Source organism: Myodes glareolus, chromosome 27 (genome assembly GCF_982192425.1).
Source record: "Myodes glareolus chromosome 27, mMyoGla1.1, whole genome shotgun sequence".
Classification (NCBI taxonomy): Eukaryota; Metazoa; Chordata; class Mammalia; order Rodentia; family Cricetidae; genus Myodes; species Myodes glareolus.
The window spans coordinates 33,788,605-33,800,672 of NC_142052.1; the positions used below are offsets into that span (position 1 = coordinate 33,788,605).

A 12,068-nucleotide genomic window follows, 5' to 3' on the forward strand; every position below is an offset into this window, starting at 1 on the left:
CACAATTATGGCTGTTTACAAAAAGAAAATGAGATTAGTAGCTTTGAAAGTCAGTAGGATAACCCTGACATTCTTTAGTTTTAAAAAAAAGACACAGTATTAATAATCAATGGAATATATAAAGCATAGTACAGTAGGCAAGGGAGAATCAATTGCCAAATTGGAAGATTCTAAGGTAAATATAAGATCTAAATAAACAATTCATCTTACGGGAACAAGTAAAATAGACACAAGGGACGCAATTCTTCACATATGGCTCATGCAGAGAAAGGTGAGGGAAGTTCTGTAAGATAGAAAAGGAGGAACACTGGGTTCAACTTTGAGAAAATTAGTTGAACTTTTAGTTGAAAACTCAGTGCACTCTGAAGAGTAGAGGTTTGGAAAAAGAAGACAGGTATGTGTGTGTGTGCATGCATATGTGTATATGTGTGTATGCATGCATGTGAGTGTGTACACACACATGTACAAGGCCAAGCACAAGCATAAGTACATTGGACATGAGAACTACAAGTGACTTTTTATTGTGAGGTAAAGAATGACAAAAGGGAAGAGCAAAGGGGTCAAGACCATGATCTTGAAACCCACAAAAAACACTGACTTGAACTGGTGAGAGCTAGTGACTCCGGACTGATAGCGGGGGATTCTGTATAGGATCAAACTAGGCTTACTCAATGTGGGGGACAGTTGTGAGACTTGAACAGCCTGTGGGGTCACTGACAGTGAAACCAGGATTTATCCCTAGTGCTTGAACTGCTATCATCTAGCATATTCTCTTTGGAGGGATTCCTTGCTCAAAGTAGATATGGGGGAGGGCCTTGGTCTTGCCTAGAAGTGAAGAGTCAGACTTCATTGACTACTCATGGGAAGGCTTACCCTTTCTGAGAATGGGGGGATGGGGTAGGGATATGAATGGGGTGGGAGGAGGGGAGGGGATAGGAATGGGGATAGCTATGTAAAATGAGAAAAAAAATTGTACTAAAATATTCTTAATTAAAAAAGAAAAAAAGAAGGTGTGCAGGCTAACAAGCATGACCATTGCTATCTCTTCAAGTTATGTGTTCCCATTGAAGAATTAGAAGGCAAAAAAAAATGGACTTACATTTTGTTTTAAATTGCACTGGCAAGAAGGGGATATACTTATGTGATATATATCACAGTTCTGTTGATAGAAAATGGCTACAAGAGTGACAAGAAGATGAACTCAGTTGTCATTGCAGTAACCCAGAGATGGATGATGAGGACTTGAAGTAAGAAATTTGTCATAAAGATGAGTAAGAGTTATATATGGGGGATATTTAGTATATAAAATGGAAAAAGTAGTGACTGGTTGGAAATTTACTAACTGAATGAAGCAGTGAAGTTGCCACTAACTGACGTAAATGGCATGCAAGAAAATAGCCCATTCTTGGAGAATAGAGATCTAGAGGAGTTTGGATTGAATTTCTGTATCTAAAACTGAATTGTTTTAGATACAGGAGCTCAAAACAGTTCTCAGTGGCTAGACATATACTACAGAGTTCATGTGAAATTTCGGGATTGTCAAAAGAGTTATGAGTTAGCATCACTCACTAGGCAAATCCCTTGAAACCGCGGACGCTTCCTGATGACCTCAAAAGGCAATATCCTGACAGAAACAGTAAAGTAGGGAAGAGGGCTAGGTAAGAGAGAAAGAGGAATCCTACGAGTGAACAAGAAAACAAAGTTGGGGAGGTGAGGGAATGCCTTCAGAGAACTGCATTATTGAAATTCTGGAGTGATCAATGGTAGTAGTCCAGAAGGTAGTTCTTACAAACTGAGGAGAAAGAGGCCATTGGGTCATCAAGCATGCTGGTACTTACTGCACCAGCTTACGTGTAAGGGAGACTCCAAAGTCAGAGTGCAGGGAAGCAATGAGGCAAGAGAGGGATGTGACACAGAGTCAGAAAGCTTGATTGACCACTGTCCCTTGAAAGCAGCTGGGCTCAGAAAGAAGACATGATTTCTGGGAGATGGATGGACCTGCTCAGAGGCTAGGAGGAAAGACCCAATAGCAAGGAGTAGTTGACCCTTTTGAGAAAGACCCTTTCTCAAAAACAAAACTGAGGGAATGAGAGAGCCGAATCAGCAAATGAAAATTCTTGTCACTCTGTCAGAGGACCCATGTTTGGTTCTCAGTGTCTGTATGGTCCCTCATACTACCTATAACTTCACCTCCAAATCTGATACCCTGGCTTTGGAGGGCACCACATGCATACACATACATGCTGGCAAAATACTAAGACACACAAAATAAAAATAAAATGACAATCTTTGCAAAATAAAAAATAAAATTGAAGACCAAGAACTCATCTGGTAAATCCTGCCTACCTTAATTTGATCCCCAGAACCCACATAAAAGTAGAAGGATACAAGTGACTCCACAAGGTACATACACACACACACACGCACGCACACACACACACACACACACACACATGCACACACACTAACAGTAAATTTAAAGTAAGATTGAGAGCAAACGAAGACATCAATTGTCAGCGTATGGCCTCCACACACATGTCTGCCCCACATCTAAGTACACACACATGAACATGTACACACCCATGGAAGAAAATTTAAATAACACAAATTTACAGTAAATTGGTAATATCTCATGGCATATCCAGGTCTCCAGAAATAAATCGCTGAGAATAATACATATTAAAATGTTAATTAGCCCTAAGATAAATTTGGGATTTTTTTAACCTTGTACAATCTACCCAAACTCATGTGGTAGATTAATTACTAACAATGCTAATCTTTTCCTTTTACCATTGATGCATCTCTCATATGTAAACATACACTTCTCAAAGGTGCAATCCCAGAGTCTAAAACAGTAGATTAAAATGTCCCCATTCAACTCTACCATGTGTTCCATGAGGCCAAAACATGAGTTTTATTCTTGACATGAAGCGAACTGTGTATTTAAAATGATTTCATACTATTTAGTCAGGTTAGCACAATTCCGGCCTCCCTGTCATGCCTTCTCAAGACATAACTGACTCTTCCTGCTTTAGTCTACTGTCTTGCATTGAACGCATGTTTGGGAGGCTCACAATATAGATTCCAGGCTTGAGATAATAGTGTCAGTGTGTAAAAAGCAGGAATAGGAGGGTTGACAGATGAACTCACATTTACCTGAAAATATATCAGAATTACACGAGCCTTCTATATAACAGAATTATTCATCGAACACCATACAGATATTAGGTTTTGTGTTATCTTTTCCTCAAATGACATCAAATTTATAATGGTTTACCCACAAACTTCAGTCAGCCTTACAAATAAAATGAATCACTAAGAAACCAAAGTCCCAGAGTTTACACTTCAGTGCATGGAAGTCACAGGCACTATCAATACCAGAGGAAAGATGGCCAAAGACATAATATATATAGTGCTTCACCAGTGTGACCAAGGTCACCCCCAAAGATCCGATTCTCACACCACATCCAATCTTACTAGATATATTTTAAAAGAATAAGACCTGAAAGCTGTATCAATAACAAGATCTGTAGGTTAACTCTTTATGCAATACTCAATCATGGGGGAAACACACACTACACTGGTCAATACAATGGATTCCCAAAACTCCCATACACAGAGAGAGAAATATTCAGAGTGACACATCACTGTGGTTTAGATAATAATTATATATTGATCACACATATACACACACACACACACACACACACACACACACACATTTCACCTAAGTATTTCGTCCACTGCGACAATCCTTTCTGCTGTCCTCGATAGTAGAGCATTGTAGCATCATGGTTCACCTAGAACTCAACATTTTTCTGCGCATTCTTGCATCTTTGTGTGACCATATAACTAAATTCCAGCCACGCATAGATAACCCTACATGTTTCGAAGACACGAAAGATTCCATTTAAGATGGGCAGACTCACAGCTTCTCATTCTCTATCTAAATGTCTAGGAAACTGCATGCAGTGATCGGATCTCTAGCAGCTGCCAAGGGCTGGAAAATCAAAGACCATGCACTAGGGATCAAAGAATGGAGAGAGAAAAAAATTTGAGTGCCCAGCTATTTTCAGAGTACCAGCTTTTCACTCTGCTTGAGAGCTTCTTTTGAATACAAAAAAAAAAAGATTCTGTTTTACTTATCTTGGTTGAAATTGTGTTCTAATACATGGAGCACTCTAAAATAAATAATAGTGAGTGTAGAACGCTTTATGAATGTGAATATCTTAAGTGATATATTCATCCTCTGTTTCTTTGGGTCTCATTTGAAATAGTGTCATCCAAGCACTGCTGAGTGCCACACATCTAATGCCTCTTACAAGATAAATCACAGATATAACGTCACAAAAAATTCAAAAGACTCCAATGTTTAAAAAAATATATGTGCATTTTATTTCTCTTGGTAGTTTGAAGCTGTCTTGGGATCAAGCTTCAGCGTAGGGTTGTAGCATGGGTATTGACAATTTCTAGTCCATGGGCCAAATTTGGCCCTTAGACATATTAAATCTGACTTACGCAATGCTTTCTGAAAAATGTTAACTTGGAATGTTTGAAGTGGGAATGCCTGTGCCTTCAGTTCTCCCATCGTCCCCTGCTTAGACACGAAACTATTGCGTCACTACTCATGTGGCAAGCCTAGCTTCTGGCAGCGCCGAGGTCCCCAGTACGTGCTCCCTTCCCAGTACGTGCTCCCTTCTGAGCCCTCTCACTGCATCGCTCCTGCAACGTTGAATAAAATGATTCATAGTGAAGACTATTCCCTGAGACTAAGCATGCCTAGGGCCAATAACAAACCTGTGCATAGCTTCCTCGATGTTACATTTTGATTTGGAAATAAAACTTTACTGTAAATGGCCTAGTATTTTTCTCTTACAAAAAAAAAAAATGTGAAACATTCCAAAACCCCCCTACACCATACACACCAGAGGGAGGAGGTGGATCTTGAAAAAGCAGATTTTATCATCTTGGCTCTGATTTTGGTTACACTATACTTTCAACGAAAGTTAGCCTAAGTCTCAAACTCTTTCTCTTAGTTTCTAACAAACTTTTAAAATCCAATGTTTAAACTTTCCTGATAGGCAACTCTATTTTGGCCAGAAGTGTCTAAGACTTTATCTACTCATATTAGCATCCACACATGATCCTGTCAGACTGACACTGTGCCTACATTCCATATTCCAGTCCAAAAGGAGGCAGCCATACCTCATACTAACAAAAGAAAAGGCTAAGTGTGTCTTATATATGCAATGCCAGCTTTCTATAGCACACATTGGAGAGAACACAAAGGAAATACCACCATCCATGTTACTCAGAACAACTATTGAAATCTATATGCTCTGTACATACAAGTCTTAGACTTCTCTTTAGTATTAATGCATTCCCAACATTTACTCCTCCTCAGACAAGAGAAATGGAGTATAACAAGTATCCACACAGCAGCAGTGCATACCCAAGCGTGCAGAGAAAATGAGTGGAGTTTAAGTTAGGTGGCTCTGCACACACTACATCACTGAGTCACAAATATCATACTTACTTACGCACATACTTTTCTGCAATTGATTTTTTTATTACATCTATCTGAATGACTATCCACAATGTCTATAAGAGAATTTATTTTCCATTTCAGGGTTTGAGTTTCTTTGCTATTTATTGACATTAGGGGCAAAAGAGTTTCGTTCCGAGGCAAAACTTTTCTGAACCAACTTCATATTCTTAATTTCCACAAATAAACATTAGAGAAAGGATAAACCCTTTATTTTTCAGTAACACCTACAGAATAAGCAGAATGGCATCGGAGAGGCCTTTAGCATACGGCCTACCGTTCAAGGCTTTCTCGTGTCTTACATCTTCCATTTATGCCCGTGTCCAATAGCTGCCACACTTCACAAAAGCTCAGCATATAACTTTAAGATAAGTCGGGAATGATGTCTTCCCTACAGACATTTTAAAGTTGCCAGGCTGGCTGGGGAGGGGAGTGAGCAGATCCCTGGTAACCCTGCTCTCCTAATGCCTCTGCTTGTCCTCCTCTCGCCTAACTCCTCTGTCCCTACGATGACAAGCAACACATCCTTCTCGCGGTATTCTGAAGAAACATGGTAAGATTCACCTTTTATAAAGTCCCTCACTTTTCGGAACAGAGAAACTGGCTTGAAAAGTTTCCAGATTCTAGAAAAGGGCCCCCTCTACGGGACTCTGACAGACTTGAAACTAACCTCCAGAGGCTTCTTTTCCCTCCTCACAGTTTTCTAGAACCAACAGTTGCCAAAACAGTTTCTAAACATTTTCAGAGGGAAAATCCAGGGAGGCAGAAAACAAATGTGGGGGGGGGGGGAGTAGAGAAAACACATGAGAGAAACAGTAACAGACATGATTAACATGTTTGCTAAGTTAAAAGATCGAATTCAGTAGTAGCAGTGACTCAGATCTATGCTGGCCTATTGCAAATGAGAATGTGTCTGTATCGGGCGTTTCCATCCTCAGACGTTAAGGATTTAACAATCAATGGAGCCATTCGTTTTTGGATGTTTTGTCTTTTATAATATTCTATAGCAGCCATGCCATTTTGTTTAACAGCATGGCCCAAGGAAAATACGCCTTAAAAGGAAGGAAAGGGAAAAAGGAATGATCAGAGGGAGGGAGGGAAGAAGGAAGGAAGCAAGGATCTAAGGAGAATTCCTTATCAATACTCTGTGCAAAATTAGTTATATATGAGGCATTTCCTACCTTCAGGCATTCCTCCCCCAACCCCCTCCAACCCCCACCCCGGGAACCACACTGTCCCGATAACCAAGTCAGCAGGGTGGGAAAACACAGCAGTTTTAAGAAATCTGGCTTCTATCAGCCTCTGTCATGGAGAAATAAACATGACTCTCTCGCAGTAAGCAAACACGATTTTAAGATCACAGATGAAAACGTCCGCAGGGAAGGATGAGGCTGGGGGAAGAAAGGAATGAGGAGCAAAGACAAAGAAAATTCCGAGCTATCAGAGTGCCGCAGAGGTTTTTCTAAACAAAGACTTTCCACGAAGCTGCTGAAGTTCACACAGGAAAGACTCCACCCTGCCCAGTTTCTGCAGCGGGCTCTCCCTGTTCAGAAAGCGCCAGCCCTCACAGCCGCCTCTCACTAAACGTGCCTTCGGGGCTCCGTTTTAAGCACTCTTCTCTTCTAGACGTCCCGCTCCCCATTCAGACAAAAAGACTGATCTGATTCTGGCTCTTCCCGGACGGCAGAAGCCCACTCTGCCAGGGCAGGCACCGAAGTTCCGGAGTCAAGCTGTTTCCCAGGTGCAATGCCACAGCCCCTGTCTCAAACTTCAAACCCGGTCTCCTCTTCACGCTCTTCCTGAAGCTTAACATTCCATCGAGTTCCCAAACCAAGCCATAAACACCATAAGCAAAGCAAAAGGCAAACTCACCATTCTCTTGTTCCTGGGCTTTTATTGAGACACAGTGCCCTAATAAAACAGTGAGAATGAGGAGAGGTCTTGCTACCACCCAGTGTGCCATCATGTCTAAATTTGAGACATGTGGGTCCTCCGGGGAACGAAGAGTAGATACTGAGGTCACTGTAGCACCATGAATTCCGCTGAGGGCTCTTTTTCAGCACCAGCCCCCAGGCCGCCTCAGCCTGTTTCAGCACCAACTCCGGCACGGTCTGCGAAAACTTTTTTCAAGCGATGCAGCTTTAAATAGGAAGAATGCTGCCTCCACTTCTTTTCCTGCCCCTTTCAGCTTGTTCAGGCTCATAACCATCCAGTGTCTGCCAAGCAACCGCCTGATTGATGGTAAACAACCAAATCAGAACGCGCGCTTCTGCGACTTGGGTTTTTACTCCTTCTTGTAGATTTTAAGTGCCCATGGAGCCAAACAGAGACAAAGTTTTATTTCTTTCTGTTGAGCGTGTGTGTGTGTGTGGTTTTCTGTTTCTTTCTTCTTTCTTTTTTTAAGAAAGCCTATTAGAAGAAGTCTGATCCTCCCCTCCCTACCCTTCCCCCAGACACACACCCACTGACTTTTCCAGAGACTCTAAAAAGGCTTTAGAGAGGATGTCCAGTCTTTTAGGGAGATTGTTGTTATTTTAGGTATTCAGAATTATCTTCACCACCAGAAGCCTTTAAAGGTCACATTTTAAACGCTTTCTTTTGTCTGCAGAGGAAGAACTCTTGTCTCAGCTCTCCTTCTGTTCCCTTCCTCATGCCCTCAGAGGGTTTCTGAGGAAGAGAGGCAGGATAGAACAACTACGAAATGAACTTGAGATACTCTGCATTAAGTTATATCCACATCTCTTAAGGAGCAATATCTATACATTTTCCTTGTCCCAGAACATTTTATTATGTTAGAAAAAAGAAAAGCCTACTAAGGATTGTGTCGGCTTCTGGACGCAGAAAGGGTGGGTTCCAGCATCACATCCTCCACTCGCCAATTTCGTGAATCTATACATAACCCTTACTTCTGTGCACTCCAATTTTCTTGTTGGGAAAAGGACTTTGCCCTGGCCAAGGCGCAGGGTCTGGCGACACTAAAATGAGTAATATGCTATTAACTGTGTTCCAAATTGCAAAGAGCTAAAAAAACGTGGAGGGTGCTGTTATTAACCCTAAACCAGCTTTCCATGGGGCACGGTGATCCCAGATGCACATTCCTCTTGAGAGCAAAAGCCATTAACATTGTGCCCTATTCAGGCTTGACAAGGTATAAATGCCTTCAGTGCATTTAAAGCAGCCTAATATATTCGGTACCGAGAGTTCCCAAGGATCAGGAGTTTGTCCCATATCATGTGCATGACTAAAATGTTAACAATTTTTTATCACTGATCACATACCACACTGAGCTCTGAAGGGAGGATGGCTTTGATAGTTTGAATGCAATTGTTCCCTATAAGATCGTAGGGAGGGTCATTATAAGGAGGTGTGGCTTTGTTGGAGTAGGTGTGGCCTTGTTAGAAGAAGTGTGTCACTGTGGAAGTAGGCTTTGAGGTCTCCTTTATACTCAAGCCACGCCCAGTGTTTCGGTTCATTTCCTGTTGCTGGCTGATCAAAGATGTGGAATTCTCTGCTCTGTCTCCAGCGCCATGTCCCAGCATGCTGATAACGTTCTAGATGTCTGAACTTTAATCCAGCCAATTAAATGTCTTTCTTTAGGAAAGCTGCTGTGGTCATGGTGTCTCTTCATAGCAATAGAAACCCTAAGACAATGGCACATTAGAAACAAAGGCCACATCTATCATCTACAAGAAACATATATAAGTGATGAAAAACTATGTCTACATGAAACAAAAAATACAAACCAGATATATAACTATGTGTGGAATGTATTAGCCCCAAAATAAGTTCAAGGAAAAGAAATAGTCTCTAATTAGAATTGGGATATGGGCTTGATTTACTATTTCATTTCCTTAATAAAAGAAATCCAGGAGGCTTCAGTTTGAGAGGTGCAGGCAGACTCTGAACAAGTTCAAAGAGAAGCTTTCTATCTCTGCACAGTGACTTCCCTTACCTACATAGCTGTCTCCCTGTTGTCTTGCTCCCACTTAATGAATGGACTAAATAAAGAACAAAAATCAACATCTAAGTCATTGAACAATATCTGAGAAAAAAACATGATGTCAAGATGTCAATACGTTTTATTTTTGGTTTTTCGAGACAGGGTTTCTTTGTATAACTTTGGAGTCTGTCCTGAAAGTAGCTCTTATAGACCAGGCTGGCCTCAAACTCACAGAGATCCTCATGACTCCGCCTCGCAAGTGCTGGGATGAAAGGCATGCACCACCACCAACCGGGTATCAATACTCTTCTTAATCCTTCATCAAGGAAATTTCCTTTTGCAATAGATGGGGACCACTTCAGAAAACCATAACCAATTATAATGTAGAGTTGTGTAACCAAGTCGCAACAGACACATCTACAAAACAACTCGTGAACTTAACACTCAGAGAACACTGAGAAAGACGGGTGGAAAGAGTCAAAGAAGCAAGGAGTTTGCTGTGAGGCTATATCTCCTACTAATAATGTCAGAAGTTACGCCCATAAAGTCTCACAGCCGGACTGCCTAACCATGAGCTGTTCAAGGACAACACCAGTAGACATGGCAAAGTGGACAGAGGAAAAACCAGGAGACCTCAGTCTGGCACAGATAACTACAGGCAATTAAGGAATGCTGAACATGAGAGAAATAGCCTTCCCCATGGAGGAGCATACCAATTGGTTATCCAATCCAAATGATCATCCCTGGAAACACACAGGCAAGTAACATGATACAGGCTGGGCAGGTGGCATTTATGCACTCAGAAATAGATATGTCTTTCTGTGTGCACATATTTGCGTGCAACTACAATTAATGAAAAAAATAGGCCATGAATTTGAAAAAGGAAGGGCAGATAAGAGGGATTGGAGGGAGACAGGGAAGAGATAAAATGACGCAGTTATATTATAATCTGAAAAAGAAAAAAATCTTGTTAAATGGGATCTTGTTAAATCAATGGGAGAGATAGAGAAATAAATAAATAAATATAGGAAACATGTAGCCTTTCCTGAGATTACCAGTTTTCTTCTACTATAAGACCATTTTAGATACGAACATTATCCTGGTAACAAAAGTGGTTCAACTTTGGGGGTATCTTGCAATCTCCACTGAAGTGCTGAGATAACAGATGTTTGTGGAGAATCGACAACTCTTAGAAACTACATCCACGCTGAAAGTTCAAAAATGATGAGGTAATATTACAGGACCTGGAGCAGAGTGAGCAAATCTCATCCTCGGTGTCTGTTCCCGTCATCGTCCACTTGCTGTGGCAGCAGTTATTCTGTGATTATTGATATAGATATTTGCTGTAGGAAGGCCTGCCGCTTGTGATTACCCGCCTACTGGGGCGTGGCCTCTTCTACTATATACGAAGTCGCAGGTTCTGTGTATGCCCTTTTTTCTCCTTCCCCTTGCTCCTTTTCACCAATTGTTCATTAGGATTGTTTGGATTCGATCTACATCCACCGTACAAGCAGAGAATCCTGATTTGTAAGTATACCCCTAAATAAACAAATAACTATCTCTCAGTTCTGAGCCAGTGTAGGATTTCTTTCAAGCCTCCATTCACCACTTCATCTGGCGGGATAACCACGCCAGATATTTTAAGTGTGGACACAACTTCACAGGGGAAATTGAAAACACAATGTAACCCTCTCCCAGACCCCCGAAGCATCTACCATCTCTTTGCATTGCACTAGAAGTCTGAGATAAGACCATAGGAACGTTTTCCTGAGAACTAAGATGAAACAGTGTCCGCCTTGCAGTTTTCCATGAGCTTCTGCCCTCTGTTGCCACGAAGCCATGAATGGTAAAAAAATTTTTTCCAGCTAGAACTTTTCTTCCATGTTTGTCATTGGGTCCCACATGACAGTGTGGAAAATTCTAGAATGGACACAGGTGTCAGCAGATGCACCGGTTTAACAGATGTAGTTGAATTCCTGGGAAATTAAGTGTCGTTATTTTTTAGTCTTTAGAGAAGCAGAGAATGAGCTCTAGCCATTGCTGCTGGAGCAGGGCTGTCAGGATTCAGGCTCAGTTCTCCTGAGGCATGCCAGCAATCCAGCACCGCAAGTACTTGAGTGAATCTCTAGCAGATCTCATAGGAATCCTCAAATCTTACTATTGGTTTTCAAACTCTATATAAAAACTCTGCTTAACAGGAGTTTACTTGATCAAGTTTGCCTAACTAGTACGTGTAAGCTTCTAGTTGTGTGGTGGTTAACACGCAAGTGGGTGTAACCACTGCTTCCTGGCTCTTCCAAGACCTCCCTGACACCATGTTTCAATCTCAGGGAAAGAATACATCTTAGCATTCGTTCAGAGATGACCTGTCCCTTTCCGTTCTTCTCTTCCCTTCGATTTGTACTTGGACATTATGTCCTTTCTGTCATTTGCTAACCTGATGGTTAATCTTTGATGTCAACATGACCACATATAGACTCAAACTCAAGCAACTTGGGCCTTTCTCTCTTTTGCTAATTTGATGGTTGATCCTCAATGTCAACATTGACTCCATCTAGAGTGAAAACCAAAGAGTTTGGGCGA

The 12,068-nt window shown here is 41.3% G+C and overlaps 1 protein-coding gene across 1 annotated transcript in view; it reads right to left on the minus strand.

Annotated features, from left to right (window-relative positions):
* Positions 1-7,906, minus strand: part of Col5a2 (collagen type V alpha 2 chain) — a 131,635-nt gene extending 123,729 nt beyond the window's left edge. The window contains exon 1 of the mRNA XM_048456004.3: positions 7,418-7,906. Within this exon, the coding sequence (XP_048311961.3) occupies positions 7,418-7,511 (94 nt within the window). The 5' untranslated portion in view covers positions 7,512-7,906. The remainder of the gene's footprint in view (positions 1-7,417) is intronic.
* Positions 7,907-12,068: the final 4,162 nt, after the last annotated feature.